The sequence below is a fragment of the Choloepus didactylus genome, chromosome 4 (genome assembly GCF_015220235.1).
Source record: "Choloepus didactylus isolate mChoDid1 chromosome 4, mChoDid1.pri, whole genome shotgun sequence".
Lineage (NCBI taxonomy): Eukaryota > Metazoa > Chordata > Mammalia > Pilosa > Megalonychidae > Choloepus > Choloepus didactylus.
Window position 1 is genome coordinate 170,039,597 of NC_051310.1, and position 20,452 is coordinate 170,060,048.

At 35.1% G+C, this 20,452-nt stretch overlaps 1 protein-coding gene across 3 annotated transcripts in view; it reads left to right on the forward strand.

Annotated features, from left to right (window-relative positions):
- Positions 1–20,452, forward strand: part of LOC119532402 (signal recognition particle 54 kDa protein) — a 43,378-nt gene that overhangs the window by 18,410 nt on the left and 4,516 nt on the right. For all 3 annotated transcript variants that reach the window (XM_037834812.1, XM_037834811.1, XM_037834810.1), the window contains 10 exons: positions 2,055–2,159; positions 6,173–6,239; positions 6,320–6,377; positions 11,220–11,370; positions 12,456–12,604; positions 12,872–12,972; positions 13,720–13,806; positions 14,502–14,575; positions 14,789–14,897; positions 19,360–19,530. In XM_037834812.1, coding sequence (XP_037690740.1) covers positions 2,055–2,159; positions 6,173–6,239; positions 6,320–6,377; positions 11,220–11,370; positions 12,456–12,604; positions 12,872–12,972; positions 13,720–13,806; positions 14,502–14,575; positions 14,789–14,897; positions 19,360–19,530 — 1,072 coding nt within the window. The remainder of the gene's footprint in view (positions 1–2,054; positions 2,160–6,172; positions 6,240–6,319; positions 6,378–11,219; positions 11,371–12,455; positions 12,605–12,871; positions 12,973–13,719; positions 13,807–14,501; positions 14,576–14,788; positions 14,898–19,359; positions 19,531–20,452) is intronic.

Genomic DNA, 20,452 nt, shown 5'->3' on the forward strand with positions numbered 1-20,452 from the left:
GTAAAATCATTGAATTAAATTGGCCAGCGTCAATCATTGGCTAGCTGAGGTAGTTGATTTTTTCATAAAACATCATAAACATCATTTTTACTTGAAAGAATAACAGGCAGATAATCTGTGGGTATTCAGTCTTGGACATCTGGCAGACATTTTCTCCAAAGTCAGTGAAGTGAGCTTGTAACTTTAAGGAAAATAACTGACAATATCAGTGGCCAGTGGTAAAATTGAAGCTTTCAAATGAACGCTAGAAACTTGTATCTCCACCCTGAGTTTGACAGTGTCCCAATACCTAAACACTTTTCTGATGAGATCAGAGTGATATTAACAAATAGAATTTTTTGATGTTGTTTGGTAAAATGTGTCAGCAATGGGAGATTTGTGTAACTCCATGCATCAATATCTTTTACATGACTAATGTAATGTTACAAAATCATGCAAGAGTATAAGATTCCTTCAAGTGCAAGATAGACTAATGGATTTTAATTTAACAGAGTATGAAAGTTTATGTGATTTTAGATTCTACATTGTGACTAACCTGTGCAAGCTACTATGAATATGAAGGGGTCATGAAACCAAAAACCTAAGAGCTGCTGCTCTAGGAGGTAGGAGGAAGAAACGGTAGATTTATGAAATAATTATTCAGTAAAATATATATGTTCCAAATAGTGGGAACATATACCAAATAGCTGAATGACTGATTCCACTGTGAGATGTAGAGATGGAGGTGAATATAGGGCAGCATCTTGTGTTTGAAAGGATCTAGGGGGAAGGGGAGTGAATTTATGTTTAAGATTGATTTTGCCTCTTTCAGAATTTGCCTAAGGCAAATCCTTTACCTGAGAAATATGCTTCTTTTTCTTCCCTTTCTACCAAATGACTTTAATTCAGGTACAATATGGTAAAATATGGATTGTGGCCTTTATGGTAGAATAGGATTGTGACCTTTATGGTATAGTGTGGTATGGGCTCTGCAAACTTATTCATTAGTAAATATTTTTGGGATTGTGGGCCTTGTAGTCTCTGTCCAGTTGCTCACCTCTGCTATTGTAGTATGAAAGCAGTAAATGAGTGGGCATGGCTGTGTTTCAATAAAACTTTATTTACGCATAGTTTACCAACCCTGGCCTGGGACATTAACTATTTTATGGCTTCATGATTGCATGGAAATTATGTGTTCCAAGTTCCAACCAACCGACTCATAAATGAATTTTATTTTTAATGAACTTTAAGAATGCCTCATGCATGTTTGTTTGGGGACTGTCCATTTATGAATCTTAATTTTCCACTAACTGTTATAAAATTGGTGATTATTTTTATTAGCCTTTAAAATATAATAATTTTATAGAATAGTAATTTTTTGGCATTCGAGAATTTAGCATTTGGAGTTTTGACTGACCCAGAAATTCTTTTAAATATAATTTGTAATTTTGCTAATGAATAAATATTTGTCACTTTGAACATGTGATAAATATTTTTGACTGTCCAATTAGTATTCACTACCCACTTGTGGTTTGGGCGCTTGATATGTGGCTAGCGCAAATTGAGATGTGCTGTAAATATGAAATGTCAGATTTGAAGATTTAGTATGAGACAAAGAATGTAAAATATCTCACAAATTTTTTATATTGTTTACTGTTGAAATGATAGTATTTTGGATATATTGGGTTAAATAAAATATATTAAAATTAATTTCATCTGCTTTTACTTTTCTAATGTAGCTACTAGAAAATTTTAAATTACATGTGTGGCTTGCACATAAATTTTTGCATATTTTATTTCACACTTGTTCTAAAAATATTTTAAGATCCTTATCTCTTAAAATATGCATAGGTTTGATTATGATGTCACAATGCATTGTTTTAAATTCTTAAATTTCATTGTGTGTGGACAACTGGGAATAGTAGAACTGTATTTAAAAAGTAGGACTAGGGGTGGTTTTTATATAAAAATATCCTTAAATTATTTTTATGATTTAAAAGTTGTGGGGGAAGAGGTTTTGAATGTAAGTATTGTCAACCTAGTTTTATTTTTGTATTTTATTTTTGGGTATGTAGCTTGTAGATCCTGGAGTTAAAGCATGGACACCCACTAAAGGAAAACAGAATGTAATCATGTTTGTTGGATTGCAAGGAAGTGGTAAAACAACAACATGTTCAAAGGTAAGTTATGCTTAATTTTAAAAAAAAGTCACATAGAAAATATATTTGTATGAATTTTTTATGTCAAAGCCAGGTTTTATGGTGCTGATGCTTTACAATTTTGCATTGCTTGGTATATCTACAATGTTTTTGATAGCTTTTTTAAAATTTTTTTATTATGAGTCTCATGAAGTCTCTTGTGATTCCTTTTTGTAGGGATGGTAGACTAGTATATAGCTATGCTATTTCTTTTCTTTTTTTTTTTTTAATATATTTTATTTTGAGATAAATTCAAACTCACGGGAACAGTTGCAAAAACAATACAAACCCCATACAAAGAACTCCAGCGTACCCCTCCCCCCTCCCCCAGTCCACCACCTTGAACATCCTGTCACACCACCATTTCTTTCTTTCTTTTCCTCCCTCGCTATCATCCATTATCTGTTGCTCTGTCTTCTGAACATATGAGAGCAAGCTGCACACATCCTTGAAAAAACAATATAATTCACATATACATTTCCCATGAACAAGAACATTCTTTTATGCAATCCCATTAAACGCAGCTAAGAAGTTCAAGAAATTCAACCTTGATACAAAACTTACATTCTATATTTCCTTTTTTTTTTCTTATGTCCCAACTGTGTCCCTTTGAACCTCCTCTCCTCCATCCTCAGATCCCATCCAGGATCATCCTTGGCATTTAATTGTCATTATCTGTTTAGACTTTTTTTTTTTTTCCACTTGTGGAAACATATGTACAGCCTAAATCTTCCCATTCCAACTCCTCCCTACCATTCCATTAGTGGGATTAATCACATTTAGAATGTTGCAATGCTATCACCTTCCCACCATCCATTACTGGAAATTTCCCTTCACCCCAAACAGAAACCCTACACTCATTTCTTAACTCCCCATTGCGCCTTCCCCCACTTCTCGTAACCCATACTCTACTTTTAATCTCTATGGTCATATTCTCTGATACTTTCTTTGTGTTTACCGTGGGGCTTAAATTTAACCTCTTAAGTCTATAACAATCTTGCTTTTCCTTGATACCAACTTAACTTCAATGGGACACATAAACTATGTTCCTTTACTCCTCCATTCCCCCACCTTTATGTAGTTCTTGTCAAAAATTACATATTTTACATTGAGTCCAAAACCACTGATTTATCATTACAGTTTATGTATTTTAGATCCTGTAGGAAGTAAATAGTGGAGTTACAAATCAACAATACAGTAGTATTGGTATTTGTATTTACCATGTGATCTTCAGTGGTACCCTTTATTTCTTCACGTAGTTTCAGTCAATTGTTTAGTGTCCCTTCCTTTCAGCCTGCTCAACTCCCTTTAGTATTTCTTATAGGACTGTTCTACTGGTGGTGAAGTCCCTCAGCCTTTTTTTTCTGTCGGTAGGGCTCCCTTTAGTATCTGAAGTAGGGCAGGTCTTTTATTAGCAAAATTTCTCAGCATTTGTTTGTCTGTGAAAAATTTAAGCTCTCCCTCAAATTTGAAGGAGAGTTTTGCTGGATAAAGTATTCTTGGTTGGAAATTTTTCTCTCTCACAGTTTTAAATATGTCATGCCACTGCCTTCTCGCCGCCATGGTGGCCACTGAGTAGTCACTACTTAGTCTTATGTTGTTTCCTTTGTATTTGGTGAATTGCTTTTCTCTTGCTGCTTTCAGAACTTGCTCCTTTTTTTTCAGTATTTGAGAGTCTGATCAGAATATGTCTTTGAGTGGGTTTATTTGGATTTATTCTATTTGGAGTTCACTGGGCATTTATGCTTTGTGTATTTATATTGTGTAGAAGGTTTGGGAAGTTTTCCCCAACAATTTCTTTGAATACTCTTTCTAGACCTTTACCCTTCTCTTCCCCTTCTGGGACACCAATGAGTCTTAAATTTGGATGTTTTATTTTATCTGTCATATCCCTGAGATCCATTTCGATTTTTTTGTTTTTTTCCCGTTTTTTCTTTTGTTCTTTCATTTTCTGTTCTGTGGTCCTCAAGGAGGCTGAGTTGTTGTTCAACTTCCTCTAATCTTGCATTATGAGTATGAGTGTCCAGAGTCTTTTTAATTTGGCCAACAGTTTCTTTTATTTGCATAAGATCTTCTATTTTTTTAATTTACTCTTGCAATTTCTTCTTTATGTTCTTCTAGGGTCTTCTTTATGTCCTTTATATCCTGTGCCATGCTCTTCTTCATGTCCTTTATATCCTGAGCCATGCTCTTGTTGCCTGTCTGTAATTCTTTGATTAATTGTGCCAAGTACTGTGTGTCTTCTGATCTTTTGGTTTGGGTTCTCCGTATTGTCTGGTTCTATCATGTGCTTTAAGATTTTCTGTTGTCTTTGGCCTCTTGGCATTTGCTTTACTTGATTCCTAATTTGACGGAACTGCAGCTTGGTGGCATACACTTTCTCTAACTAACCAGCAGATGGCATCTGTGTGTCACCTATTCCCCTCAAGTCAGTTCTCCCCCACTTTGTGTTTGTGGTGTGTGGGGGTCTGATTCTTGTGGGGTCCAATTGGTGCACCAAGTTTGGGTGTGTTGCTGGTGCTGTCCACCCTGAATGTGGGGCGTGTGTCTGGGTGGTTAGGGAGGCAGGGCAGCTTTAATAATCAAAGCCTCCCAAGTGTTCCCGGAGATTTAAGGCTGTTGCAGGAGCCTAAGCCTTCATTTCAGTCTTTCCACCGATTGTCTCTGCCACTGACCCACAAGTCCTTGGTATTCGCCTAGCGTCCCTGGGATTTCCCAGCTGTTCCCCCTTCCCAGCTGTGTTCTTCCAGGACCTCTGCTGAGGGAGGGCCGCGCCATGTCACTGGTGCGCGCCGGCCCACCAGGGAAGCCCTGGGTCACTGGGCTGTGCAGGGGCACTCCCAGCCTGCTTCAAAGATGGTTGAATGGGATGCATTAACAGCTCCTCCCTCCCAGCTCCGGGACAATCAGCCATGGGTGTATTAAAGGCCACTGTCCACGGCTGGTATTGTGGCTTGCGTGTAGTGCTGTGGGAAAGATTCCGCGTCATGCTGGGTTTCTTGGCACGGCTCTGGGCTGTGGGTCTAGCCCTGGACAGGAGCGTCCCCCGCCTGCTGGGGAGAAAACTGCAAGGAATGTGGTTTTTTTTCTCCTTTTGACTTCCCTCTGCTCCTCTGGTCTCGAGACAATCAGCAGCGGGTGTGGAAAGGGGTATCCTCCACGCCAGACACTGAGGCATTAGCCCAGCCCACTCCCACCGTGCTTCACTGCGCGGCTCTCCCCGTTGTATCTGCAGCCACTCCTGGGCTTTTTTAAAGAACTACTCCATCTCCAAACGCCAGCCTACCATTTCCCCACACCGCAGCGTGGCTGCGGAACTTTCAGCCGATTCACTCACTCATTTCAGAATGCAAGCTCCTGGTTTCACCAAATGCACATTCCCTGTGGATTTAGCAGACCTTGTCTGGCTGGTGCATCGCTGGCAGTGGTGTTCTGGGTCACTTTCTGGTTTTTATCTAGTATTTTTCATGGAGGTGTTTTTTTGCCCTTTCTCACCTAGCCACCATCTTAGGTTCTCCCCCTTATACTTATTCTTCTATGCTATTTCTTTTAAAAGAGTCATAGTACAGATCATTTTGCAAATTTTTATGCCTATTTAAAATTCATTAAACTACCCCATTGCCTAAGTGCTTCAATTTTGTCAGCAGATTTTTTTCACAAACCTCAAATATGTTATAGTTAAAAACATGAAAAATACAGAATGATTTCTTAGAGGATTGTTATTGTTTGTCTTTACTCAATTAACAGTAGTTAATGTTTTTTGTTTTGGTCATTTGCTGTTTGATCATTTTACATCCTTTGAATGTGACTGTATGATAATTAGAATTTAAATTCTTTAGGAAATTTGCTATATTCAAAAATCTTTAAAAATATTACTTTCAGGAGAATTATGAGCAGTTTTACTTTACTCCTTATGTGAATGAAAAGGATAAATAGAATAAATTATAATCGTTTATACTTATTGATATAATTTTATTTTAATCTTCCTTTCCTAGCTAGCGTATTATTATCAGAGGAAAGGTTGGAAGACCTGTTTGATATGTGCAGACACATTCAGAGCAGGTAATGTGTTGAAATTTAAAAATTGCTTTCTGTCATTTTTATTTTCAAGATTGAGGATTCATTAACTCTTTATCTCATAGGGGCTTTTGACCAACTAAAACAGAATGCTACCAAAGCAAGAATTCCATTCTATGGAAGGTAGGTTTCTGTTTTTAATTTTAATACACGTATGTTTTACCTTTTCTGTTCAACTTTTAATTTCATGCTATCTGGTCACATTTTAATAAATACTTAAAAGCTTAAATCTTTTTTGGAGCAAAGTGGGGAAATAATTAATAAAATATAATGTGACCCTTCTGATCTAGCCTGTAGATCATAGTGGACGTTGTTTGGTACATATGTCTGCCTGTACTTCTCATCCTGCCTGGCAGAATTCCTGTTGCTTCTTTTGAGACCTAGCTGAAGTATTCCTCGATAAAACACACACTGGTGAATTACATAATATTTCTTTAGTACATTTAAAAAGTTTGTGTTTGTTCATTCTTAAATGATTTATAATCTGGTGTTATCTCAGGTAGAAATTCTGATCATTTCTGTCCTTCATTTAGGACATTGCTAGCCTGTTAGGTAGTCATAGTTAATCAAAAGAATTGAGTCTAGATTGAATCTAGAATGATTTATTTGAAAGAATAGCATTTTTCTTAACATTGTTTATGTAAATAGTTTATTGTGCCCTCTGGAGGAAAGTTTAGAGAAGATAAAATTTGAGGTAGTATCTACCCCATAAGATTGACACCCGTTTCCAGCACAAAGAAGTTAAAATAGTCATTGCCCAGATATCCCTGAAGATTGAAAGAAAGATCAAATGAGAGGGAGGAGATATAACTGAGTAATTAGGATTTAGCAAATGATTATGACTACTGAATCATTATATGGATATTTCTTTTTAGTTGCTACTATATTGGAATAGCTATAAGGAAATACCTGCAGTTGTTGAACTGTAATCCAGTAGCCTTGATCTTTCATGATTATTGTAAAACTACATAGCTTTCATCTTATGACTCTGTGATTTTAAGAACCTTGGGATTGACACCCCCTTTACCAGTGTATGGGTAGATGACTAATAAAATCAAGACAAGCATGAAAAAAAAAATAATAGGTCAAAAAGGGGAAAAAATACCCCTATGTAAACTATAGACAGTAGTTATAATGCTATTTTAAAAATCTTTTATCAATTGTAACAAATGTAACTACTGTTAAAAAAATAGTAAAAAAAAAAAAAAAAAAAAAAAATCATGGGACTTCATTCCCAGGAGTGTAAGTCTCCCTGGCAATGTGGGATATGACTCCCAGGGATGAGCCTGGACCTGGCAGCATGGGATTGAGAATGCCTCCTTGACCAAATGGGGAAAAGGAAATGAAACAAAGTTTCAGTGTCTAAGATATTTCAAGTGGAGTCGAGAGGTCATTCTGGAGGTAATTCTTATGCATAATATAGATGTTCCATTTTGGTTTCTAGTGTATTAGAATAGCTAGAAGATAATACCTGAATCTGTTGAGCTGTAATCCAGTAGACTTGATTCTTGATGATAGTTGTGTAACTGTATAGCTTTTATCGTAGGAAAACCTTGTGACTGACAGTCCCTTTATCCAGTGTATGGACAGATGACTAATAAAAAAAAAAATTTATATGTATATATATATTTATATATGTATATATATAAATAATGGGGGAGATAAGGGTTATGGGATGTTTTGGGTATTCTGTTTACTTTTTATTTTTTTTCTTTATTTTGGATTAATGAAAATGTTCTAAAATTGATTGTGGCAAGGAATGCACAACTCTGTGATGATATTGTGAGCTGTTAATTCTATACTTTGGATCGATTCTATGTTGTGTAAATATATATCTCAATAAAATTGCGTTTTAAAAAAATAGTTTAAAAAAATTAATCAATTGACCAAAAAAATTTTTTTGAGGTAGTAAAATGAATATGATTTGTTAGTTACCTTCTAGTTTTTGAATCAGCAAAAAAGGTAATGAACTTTATTTATAACATGTTCGTTATTTTTTACCTTTTCTTTTTTCCTTTCAGTAATTTTTGTGATAATTTCTAGCAGATAGATTAAAGAAAAATGGAAGGAAATTTTTCTTAGGTTAAGGACAACTTGTAAAAATCAGGGGATAATAAACATATTATGATACTAGAGGTCTCACAATTTGCAAATGATATAATTTGTAATTTAGTTGATATTACAGTATTGGCCGAAGCCATAGCATTAATTTTTTTTTAGTTGTTAAGTATTTTTTATTGGGAAGTATACATAAAGAAAAGTGATAATTTCAAAATACAGTTTAATAGGTAGTTATAGAGCAAATTTCAAAGTATAGTATGGATTACAGTTCCACAATTTTGGGTATTTCCTTCTGGCTGTTCTAATGCCCTGGAAACTAAAAAGAAATATCTATATAATGATTCAGTAGTCATAATCATTTGTTAAATCCTAACTTCTCTGTTCCAACTCGTCTCTCTCATTTGATCATTTTCTCAGTCTTCAGGGATATTTGGGGAATGAACATTCTAACTTCTTTATGTTGAGAAGCAGTGTCGACATGGGGTAGGGGAATGCCACTGGTTGATGTTCTGCGAGAGAACCTCTACTTTTCAGGGTTTACCTGGCATAGGAACAATCTGGAGGTTTTAAGTTTCTAGAAAATAGACTTAATAAGTAAAAGTTTTATAGAGTCTTCAGATAAAGCCGTGGGTTTTCTTTAGGGTTTTCAGGAATGCTGTTGGTTGGGGCTTGACATACTATGGGAATTTGTAATATCTGGCTGAAGCTTGCATAAGAGTAACCTCCAGAATGACCTCTTGACTCTATTTGAAATTTCTTAGCCACTGAAACCTTATTTTGTTACATTTTTCTTCCCTTTTTGGTCCAGAAGGCATTATCAATCCCATGATGGCAGGGCCAAGCTTATTCCCAGAATCCATGTCCCACATCGCCAGGGTGACTTGTATCCCTGAAAGTCATGTCCTGTGTAGGGGGGGAGGGTAATGAGTTTATTTGCAGAATTTGACTTAGAGACAGAGACCACATCTGGGCAACAAAAGAGATTCTCTAGGGTTGACTCTTATGTGTTTTTATAAGTAGGCTTAGCTTCACCATTACAGAAGAATAACAGATATACACAGTGACACATAAAAGAAGACCCAAAACACCTCATATCCCCTATCCTCCCCAATTATTTACCCCCTAGTATTGGTGTGGTACTAGTAAGGTATTGCTGTTAAATATCAGAATATTAATTTTTAACAAGTGTTGTCGATACCATTTATTGAATAATCTTTCTTTTGCTCATGTAAACTTTAGAAAAATACTGTATATGTGGCATACAGTATTAATGATCATGGTTACCTCTGGAAGGGAGGAAGAGAATGGGACTGGGGAAGGATTTGAGGTATATTTCTAATGTTCAATTTACGAATCTGGAATATGTTTTAATCCTTTTGCATGGTAGATACAGGGCTGCTTGTTATACTTCCGTCTGTCCATTTTGGAACCTTTGTCTCTTTGTTTAAAAAATTCATGCTTAAGTAATTTTTGTCATTTAAGTCTCATACATATTCTTATTAAGTATATTCCTACCTGATTTTTTGTTGTTAATTTGGGGTAACAACATTTTTTAACATGTCTTTTCATTTGACAGTGCTGCTGTGTATAAAAAGTAGTTAATACTTAAAAACAATGCCTATTAAAATATGGTCTCTTTTCTTGATTCTCGGGTTGACAGGTTTTTGTCAGGGATTGTGAAAATCAGTGAAATAGGAATGAGATTAAACTTCTAGGGAGGACATTTTGCTTTTAAAAGGAAAAAGCCTTAATAATCATACCATTGTCAACTTGAAGGAGTATAGCATAACACAATTTGAAAGAAACATATAATGATTATATATTATTATATTGACTATATTTTAATGCCCCCCAAATTGGAAAACCCTTAAATGTCCACTAAGAGGGCATTTGTTCAAGAAGTGATAGTATCGCCATTTGATGGAATAGTGTTTAGTCTAAAAGTTATGTTTTACAAGAATATCTAAGGGTGTTATAAAATGTTTATAAAAGGGTGTTGTTCCAGTTTGCTAATGCTGCTGTTATGCAAAATACCAGAAATGGATTGGCTTTTATAAAGGGGATTTATTAGGTCACAAATTTACAGTTCTAAGGCCATAAAAGTATCCAAACAAAGGCATCAGGAGGGTGCCTTCACTGAAGAAAGGCCGTTGGCGTCCGGAACACTTGTGTCAGCTGGGAAGTCAGGTGGCCGGCGTCTGCTTGATCCTTTGCTCCAGGGTTCTGGGTTCAGAATAACTTTCTCCAAAATGTCTCTGGGCTTTTCTCTCTTAGCTTCTCTGGAAAAAACTCTGGGCTAGCATGTCTAAATGTTTCCATGCATCTGGAAGTGTCAGTAGCATCTGGGCCTTGGCTTAGCATATCCCAGGGTATTTTCCTCTCTCTGCGAGAGCTCTCTTTAAAGGACTCCAGTAAACTAATCAAGGCCTACCCTGAATGGGTGGGGTCAAATCTCCATGGAAATATTGAAACAAGAGGTCACACTCTAATAAAAAGATTAATCAATCTGCCCCCACAAGATTGCAATAAAGAATATGGCTTTTTCTGAGGAACATAATATATACAAAGCAGCACAGATATTAAGCAGAAAAGCATTCTAAAATACCAAGTAATATCAGTTCTTTTATTAAAGATGTAAAAAAAATGGATGGAAACAAAACTCATTTACAAAAGACATGCAGCAAAATTGTGCAGTGTTTTTAATTGAAAAATTGGATACTGATTCATGCTGCTTTAGAAGTAGATTATTTTTATCGTTTAGGAGATTTTATTCTTCTAAGTTGAAATTGTGATCATTTGGCTTTTTCAGAGTAGATTAAAGGTAGGCTGAAGATTTCCAAATTCATATTATTTGGAAGTTTTGCTCTTTTAATTGTTGTTAACTCATTTGTCCATGTTAAATAGCTATACAGAAATGGATCCAGTTATCATTGCCTCTGAAGGAGTAGAAAAGTTCAAAAATGAAAATTTTGAAATAATTATTGTTGATACAAGTGGCCGCCATAAACAAGAAGACTCTTTGTTTGAAGAAATGCTTCAAGTTGCCAATGCTATAGTAAGTGGCTTTCAGTGTAACACGGTTATACTTTAATTAATTTAATTATAAACCCTAGTTGAGTTTATGATCAATATAAATTATTCCATGCCTATAGGGCAGATTTCAAGTAGTTTATTTTCGTTTTGGGCACCTGTATATGTGTGATAGGAGCTTAATCTTTTGATCATTTTTGGTTTTCATTACATATGAAATTTTCATGAGTAAGTACCAAAAAAAATTTCCTTTCTGACTTAATTATCTTATTTGTATTTATAAGAAAAATTAGTATAACCAAAAATTATGGATTAACCTTTAATGTTTCTTTAGTTTCCCCTGTGTAAATTATTTAAATGAAATTGGAAACATTTACTTTAGATGGAATTTGAAAGTTTTTCCAAATGAAGCGTCTAAAAAATTTTAATCATTATTTAGTGTCTCTTGTTTAAAATTGTGATGGAAATATCTTGGGGAGAAGAAACATTTTATAAGTTTCTGTAGTATATATTAGGAAGCCATGTTCTGCCATTGGGGTATTGGCAGTTATTCTTTGGTTACTGATTAATGATCAGTTTCTTTTTAGCTGTACCTGGTTGACCAGATCTAAGGGCAGTAGCCTTATTCATTTTATTCCTTTTGGTTTCAGTGCATGCTCTTTTACCTTCTTTCTCTGATTTGCTTTTGCTATTCCCTTTGCTAACAGTGCCCTACCTGCAGGTCTTTCAACAGCTGTTTCTTCTTTACTCAGGCCTTAGCTTAAATATTACCTCTAGAGATGCCTTCCCTGATTACTCTACCTAATGAAGCCTCCCACACTTAAAAATCTGATCTTCTCTATCCCATTTTAATAGCTATACATTTGAAATGTTTATTTGCCTGTTTATTGTCTCTTCTGACTAGAATCTGGGTTCCATGAGGGCAGGAATTTTCTTAATTACCTCTTCTTCTCTAGTACCTATACAGTACTTTATACATAGGATTCCTTGAACAAATATTTATTGATTGAAAGAATAATTATTTATAGTAAATATTGTTCTATAATGTCAAATGATGAAATCTGTTTAAGATCAGTAAAAATATGTATCTTTTTTATTTAAACCTTCTAGCAACCTGATAACATTGTTTATGTGATGGATGCCTCCATTGGTCAGGCTTGTGAAGCCCAAGCTAAGGCTTTTAAAGATAAAGTAGACGTAGCTTCAGTAATAGTGACAAAACTTGATGGCCATGCAAAAGGAGGTGGTGCTCTCAGTGCGTAAGTGTCATTGATGCTGTCATTTTATATCTTGGTGTTATACGCTGTATTTATGGCTTTCTTATTGATAATTTAAAATATATGATAATAATGAACCTAATATGATCTATGAAAGAAGTTTATATAGGAACAGAATTTGAGAGTCTCTCTGATTTACTTCTATTTTAACTGGTGAAAAGAAACTTGAGCTATGTACCTTTGTATAATTAGTGCTGAAAATCTGCTGGAAATTTTCTTTTTTGAGGTTATGTTTTCTTTTCTGTGTAGAGTTGCTGCCACAAAAAGTCCAATCATTTTTATTGGTACAGGGGAACATATTGATGACTTTGAACCTTTCAAAACACAGCCTTTCATCAGCAAACTTCTTGGTATGTACAGTGGTGGGGATACAGCAAAACTGCCAAAACTAAATCCCTGGAGCCTGTATGGCAGAGACATTATTACCCAGAGAAGCTCAGGATGATGGAATGGAGGGCTCCATCTCAGTGGTCCCATAAGTGTGAAGTGCATATGTTTCCAATTCTCACTTATCAACTGGATAAATTTTGAAAGCTGAGTCATAAAAATCATTTTTCAATAAATTTAGAAGACATAGTTAAAAAAAAAAACCTGCCAAGAAATAGGCAAGATCCAAGATGGATCTTTATGTCAGATTAGGATTTTAATCCTGCCTATTCACCAACTAGTTTGGGAAAATCATTTCCTTCTATGATTTATCTTCCTCATCTGTGAATAGGGATGATAGTTGTCTGCTTCCTATGGTTAGAGTGGTAAAATGAAATAGCAAATGAAGAGTTCGTTGGAAAGAATTTTAGAGCATAATACGGAAATATGTGGTGGTAGTAGTAGCAGTATTAATGCTAGAAAAATATTTGAAATGTGTTAGGATTGTATAGTTAGAGAGCATGGGATTTGGAATTAAGACCTGTGCTGGAGTCGATGCTTTGTCACTTATTTGGTGCTACAACACCTCTCTAACTTCACTTTTCTCCTCTGTAAAGTGTAAAGAATACATGCCCTGTCTACCTCGTAGGGTTATTATGTATGTGAATGTGTTTTTTGTAACAAAAAGCAGAATTTACTATTAGTTGTTAATTCTTCTGTGGGTCTCATAGGCATGGGTGACATTGAAGGACTGATAGATAAAGTCAACGAGTTGAAGTTGGATGACAATGAAGCCCTTATAGAGAAGTTGAAACACGGTATGTGAGTGGCAAAAAAAAGCATGTATCTCAGGTGTCTTCTCTTGATTTCTTTTGGATGAAGCTACTATTAATTTGTTTGAAATGGTAATATGTATTGTTAAAGTCAGTTCTTCAAATATTTATGATTTCATATGATTTATGTACAAATCATTTTAAATCTTAGACATCTGAGCAGTTATAGAATTAAGTATTTTTATTTTCTTTCTTGAAATCAAATTGCCTTAAGGCTAAAACTGAGGCCTTCATTGAGATCCTTGAAAGAAAACAGGTTAAAGTAAATTAGAACACACTCTTCTAATCTGTTTATTTACTTCTAAAGAAGGTTTGCCATTTTACATTCTCACAGGCAGTATATAAGCGTTTTAGTTGGTCCACATCCTATTTTAGTTGGTATTGTCAACTTTTAAATTTTAGTCATTCTAGTCATTCTAGTTCATCTGCCTTGTTTTCAGATTTCTTGTATATTTGTATGTGTCCATCTTCTCTTCCCTTGGTAAGATCTGTCTATGTATTCATTATTCTCCACAGCATTCGTTCTAAGATCTTGCACATAGTTACTGCCAGTGAACATGTATTAATTGGATATCTTAGAAATTTGCTTCATCGTGAACCCATGATAAGGAAAAGATTAGTTTTATTGAATGGAAATGTAAATTCTCTAATATATCTGAATCATCTGAATTGTATTACAGGTCAGTTTACGTTACGAGACATGTATGAACAATTTCAAAACATCATGAAAATGGGCCCCTTCAGTCAGATCTTGGTTAGTTACCTTAAACTGTTTATTTCTACTTTTTTGTTCTTGTTTTTCATTAAAATTTCTAAGAATAGATGTACTTGCTTCAATTGTTTTTGATATTTGTGTAAAAATTGATATTTTAAGATAATGTCAAGATTAAAGCTAGTGTTAAATGTGGATATTTTGAACAATTAATCTTAAATTGTTATTTGTTTTCTTTATATATGCCTGTTTTAGGGGATGATCCCTGGTTTTGGAACAGATTTTATGAGCAAAGGAAATGAACAGGAGTCGATGGCAAGGCTAAAGAAATTAATGACGATAATGGATAGTATGAATGATCAAGGTAAGATGTTGGATTACTCAGGAGAACAATGTTCTGACTATCAGGAAACTGAGGGTTTCGTACTGTTCTTATGGACAAGATGGAGAAAAATTATGGCTGAAAGATTTTTGTTAGGTAGATTTGTTGTGGCTTGAAAGCTCTTACTCAAAGAGTTATAATTATTGGTTGAGAGAAATGTCTAATATATTTTCAGTGAGTTCCATGGAAAAAACACCATTTCTCCGTGGTTTTGATGGAAATAACTTAAAAGGGAGATTCTGTGGTCAACTCAATTTGGGAGAACGCCTGGGTTTGTTTAAAATAAGTTTATTTATTTTGAGTCTCCTCAGAGCTTTAATTTGCTCTGGACGTCTGTAATCAAAGGACAGTGTAAGTAATATTTATAAATCTCTTTTGCTGTGAAACCCTAAAGATTCAGTCTTTCTATCTCTGTAATCCTGTATTATCACTACCTCTTGTACTTCCAGGTCTTCTACCTGGTTTTCAGCCCATTAGTGTTTTAATCCTATGACTCTCTTATTTTTTTCCCAGTTTTTAAGCACTCTTACTAGTCTACCCAGTACATATGCCAAACCTTTATTACCCTTTTTAGGCCTCTACCACTTGCCCAAATTGACCTCTTGGACCTCATTTACAAAGAAAAGACAGGCTTTTGGCATTGATTCCCTCCGCTTTTGGCTAACTTACCTTTAAGAGGTAAGAGCCACTATTACTCTGAAATAGATCATAAACTCCTAGTGGTCTACTCTAGTGGCTACTTTTTATTTCCCTTGACTTCTATAACATTAGATGTTGTTAATCACCTTTTTCCCCGGTTTCCATTATACCAGTCTCCTTGGTTTTACCCTTAACTTTCCTGTTACTCCTCCTCAGTCTCATTTGCTTCCTGCCCACCCCTTAAATGACTGTATGCTCCAGGATTCTATTCTCAGCCAGTTTTTCTTGTCATTCTCCTCATCTTCCTTGAATGATTCATCCACTTTTGTGCTTTATCTACTACCTGACTGATAGTTGCTTATTTTTTGTAGTCTCTCCATGTTTTATGAGCTCCATACCTTGATAGTAACCCCCAGAAGATTGTGCCTTTCTCATTTCTTTATCTTCACCACTGCAGACTTTTTGCATGTATAATTGTGGACATGTCTACAGTATTTAATCTGTGCCAGGCACCATCTTAAGCATTTTACATATATTAATCCATTTAGTCCTCACATCTCTTAATGGACAGTGCCTTTTGGAGATTAGGAAACTAAGGTTACTATGAAGGCCTGGAGCTCATGAAACAGTTTTTGACTAATGTATGAGTTTCTAATGTATGAGCTTCCTCACAGATGATTTCTGGAAAATTCTTTTTCTCCTGTAAACAGACCATGCTTTACTGTTTCTTTGTGTCTTTTGTAACTTTTTGTTGAGAATTTGGACATTCTGAGTAATATCTTGTTCTAACTCTGGAAATCTAGTTATAGATTGCTCTTCTGTGATTGCTAGGATTTTTGTTGTTGTTGAGTGCCGGAGCCATCAATTTGTTACTTTTCCAAACTGATTCTTTTCCCAAACAGAAAATGAAAAGAAAAAAGGAAAAAAAAAAAAAAAGGATACTGACTGACTCTTTCCCTGCTATTCCCTGAGGACGGTTGGAAGAATAGCCACCTTAGGGTAGGCCCAGTGATGTGATCTGATCTGCAGTAGCAGCTGATCAAAAGCTGTGATCAGCATCAGACGACACTTCTTGGTATTTTGGAAGACTAGGTCCTTATAGTTCACCAGCAAGGTGTGCCAGGAGCCCAGAGGCAGTCCCCACTGCTGCATGCCATACAGTTGGGGGATAGAGGATGGTAGCCACTGAACAGATGGTGGTGAAATTCACCATTTACTGGCTTCTTCAGCTCTTCCTTGGATGCTGCACAGTGATTCACTAGACTCTAGAGTTTCAAAATAGTTGATTCAGACAGTTACTGCCAGTTCTGGTAGACAGACTGATTCCTAGAGTTTCCTACTCCACCGTCTTCTCACAGTTCTCTCCTTCTTCATATACTTTGAAGCTGTTTTGTTGGGTGCATACACATTTAGGAATATTAGGTCTTTTTGAATTGACTCTTTTTTGATTTTGTAATGTCCCTTTTTGCCTCTGGTCCACTTTGTCCACTATTAATAGAGCCATTCCAACTTTCCTTTAAATAGTGTTGGCATGGTATATTTTTTTCTTTCCTATTTTTAACCTACGTATGTCATTATGTTTGAAGTACATTTCTTGTTGATAACGAATAGTTGGATCATGTTTTGTTGTGTTTTTTTCTTTAAATCCACTCTGACAGTCTCCCTTTTTTGATTGGTATGTTATTGATAGGTTAGGATTTAGTTCTTCCATTTATTATTTGTTTTCTGTTTGTTCCCTGTTTCCCTTTTCTGCTTTGCTATGGTTACCTGAACACTATTTAGTATTCCATTTTAATTTACCTATAGTATTTTGGAGTATATCTCTTTGAATAGTTTCTCAGTGGTTGCTCTAGGGATTACAATATACCTGCATACTTATCACAGTCTATTAGTATCAATACTTTATCATTTCAAGTAGAATGCAGAAACCTTAGTGCCACCCTAAATTTACTGAGTTCTACTTTCTAATTATTTCTCACATCTGTCCTCTTCTCTTTGTCTCTGCATTCCCTGATTCCCTATATTAGTTCAGACTCTCATCATTTCTTAGCTGGATTGCTACAGTAGCCCATTTATCCTTTTTGTTTTTGTCACTCTTTTTTTCAGTCTTTCTTCCTCAGTACCGTCAGAATGGTCTTTCTAAACGTACAAATTCGGGGGTCAAAATTGTGGCTTAATGGCTCTTTATCGTCTTCATGATGAATTCCAAGCACTAGGCATGGCATACAAGTCTTATTATAATCTTGTCCTTACCTTCCTTTGCAACTTCTTAAACCTCTGAGCTTCCACCCATGGTCTGTTTCTTCCACACAAAACCTTTTTCATTTATTCTAGGAATACATGTTCTGCTTCCTAGAGTGTCCCTTGCCCCTTTCTCTTCTTTATTAACTCATACTTGTCCTTCAGGACTTCTCAGCTAGAGGGAAACCACCAGCATGAAGCCTTTTTCTGACTTCCATTTTTTCTTCAGTCCTCTCCTGCTTTTTGCTTAACTCTTACCGTATTGCTTGGCATAATGTGCTGTTGTTAATCTGTTTTTTCTCACTTGATTTGAGTCCCTAGAGGGAATGTGATCCATTTTTCCTAAATATTTTATAATAGAGATGGAAAGCAGCATTTTTGAAACAGATTTAAGAGGTTTTAATTGACTATAACTTTATTATGAGATAATTTGATTTTAGTTTGCGCTGTATTGGTAATCATTCTGTACAATGTCCTTAGGGGGATACAGACAAATTAGAAAGTGTATTTAGGAAATTAGGGTGATAAATAGGGTTCTAGGCCATTGCATAAGAGAAGTAGTCAAAGGAGTTGGTTATGTGTCACCCAAAGAAAATTCATGGGAGACATGTTGGCTATCAAAAGTTTGAAAGCCTTATTTTGCATACCTTGCAAAGCGAGATCTAGGCAAATAGATTCAATTTTCTCTGTGAAGATATTTACCACAATGACAGCTGTATCACAGTGGCATAGACTGCCTTAGTAGATAATGATTTATCTCTGCTGGGGATGTTAAGAGCAAGGCTAGATGACCACTTATTGGAGTATGTTAAGGAGAGAATATTGACAAAATGGAAGTATTGACTAAAGTTCATTCCATCTCTGAGATTGTATGCAGCTAAAGCCAGGAAAAATGTAGTTCATAATCTAAGAATTATCAAAACACTGGAGAGAATTAGTTCATTCTTTGTATGCTACAGAAAGGATAAAAATTGTAATAGTAATTACTTGATTACAGGAAATTTAACATTTAGATGTTAGATAGAACCTACCTACTTTTCTTTGTTTATGTATCCTTAATTTATTATTTAAAAGGTGGCTAGTCATTTAAGGTAGAAGTAAGGTGAGTTCTGCTGTTTTTTGAAAAGCACCATATATCTCTGGTGGCGGGGGTGGGGATGGGGGTGTGTGGTGATTGGATATGAGCTCTGGAAGGGATGCATGAAGTTTCAAAGATTCTCAGGATATTCTGTTAAACTCTAGGGCAACTACTTGTAGCTAGTTTTATTGTTTTTATAGCTTATGAATATTATATCTGTTATATTCCATATTTAAGTTTTAGAAATCAGTAGCAAATGTGGCAAATTATAACATTTGTTGAATCTGTGTGGTGGTTTGACTATTATCTAATTGTTTATTTTTCTGTATGTTTAGAATATTTCAAAATGTAAAAAGAAAAAAGTTATTTTTTACAAAAACATATCAGCTAGACTCTGTGTAGTTATATATTGCCTAGGTGCATTTAACTGCTTTGATGATGAATATTAATTGTATGTAAGTGAAAACAATTGATCCTTGCCTGCAGAACTTGACAGTACAGATGGTGCCAAGGTTTTTAGTAAGCAACCAGGAAGAATCCAAAGAGTAGCACGAGGATCAGGTGTTTCAACGAGAGATGTTCAAGAACTTTTGACACAATATACCAAATTTGCACAGATGGTAAAAAAGATGGGTGGTATCAAAGGACTTTTCAAAGGTAAGAAATCATTAGTTATCATGCTGAAAGGAAAGAAGGAAGTTGAGAAACTGAAAATTAAAGCCAGAGAGTACTGCCAACATTGGAAAATTCATTGCTAAATTTCGTTACATTCAAGTACTTTTAGAATTTATAACATGGTCTGTGAGTTACCTGTTTTGAGATTCAAGCTATTAGGCATTTGTATTGTGGGAAAAGTCCAACTTACTGACTTTATTTTTATGAACATGTAACATATATATGCCTAAAATTTTGAGAGTATAGGAAGGTATAATAAAGTTTTACCTATTGCCTTTACTTCCCAAAGAATACCATGGGTCCTATTGCAAATAACGTTTGATGTGACTTCTGTTTTTGTCTGATGTGTAATGACTATTTTTCCGTATTGTCAAATAGTCTTCAAAATATACTTTTTTAAACCACTAAACAGTATTCAAGTTATGAATGTATCTTTGTTTAGCTTCATGCCTTTTTGTCAAACATTTAGTCTTGATTCTAGTTTAGAGATACTATAATTGATATGATGAGAAACATTCATGTGCATTTGTTTTTATGACTACTGTCATTCCATTAGGATAAGTTCCTACCAGGAATGACCATTTTTAAGGATTTCCTACATACTTCTAGATTATCCTTCAGATGAGTTACCCAGAATTATTCTTGTTATTAATGCGGTGAGAGTTTCACTTTCTGTATGGTATTCCATGGGGCCAGGGATTTTTTTTCTGTTTAGATCAGAAACATAGTAGATACTGAATAAATTTTGTAATAATTCATCGTCATATCCAATTTAACGGTCAAATATTTTTTCAATAGTTTTTTTAAATTACTATTAAGTTTAACATTTCTTCATATATTTAGTGGTTTTAATTTCTTTTGTGAATTACCTCTTGATGTTCCTTGTCCATTTGTTCCACTTTTT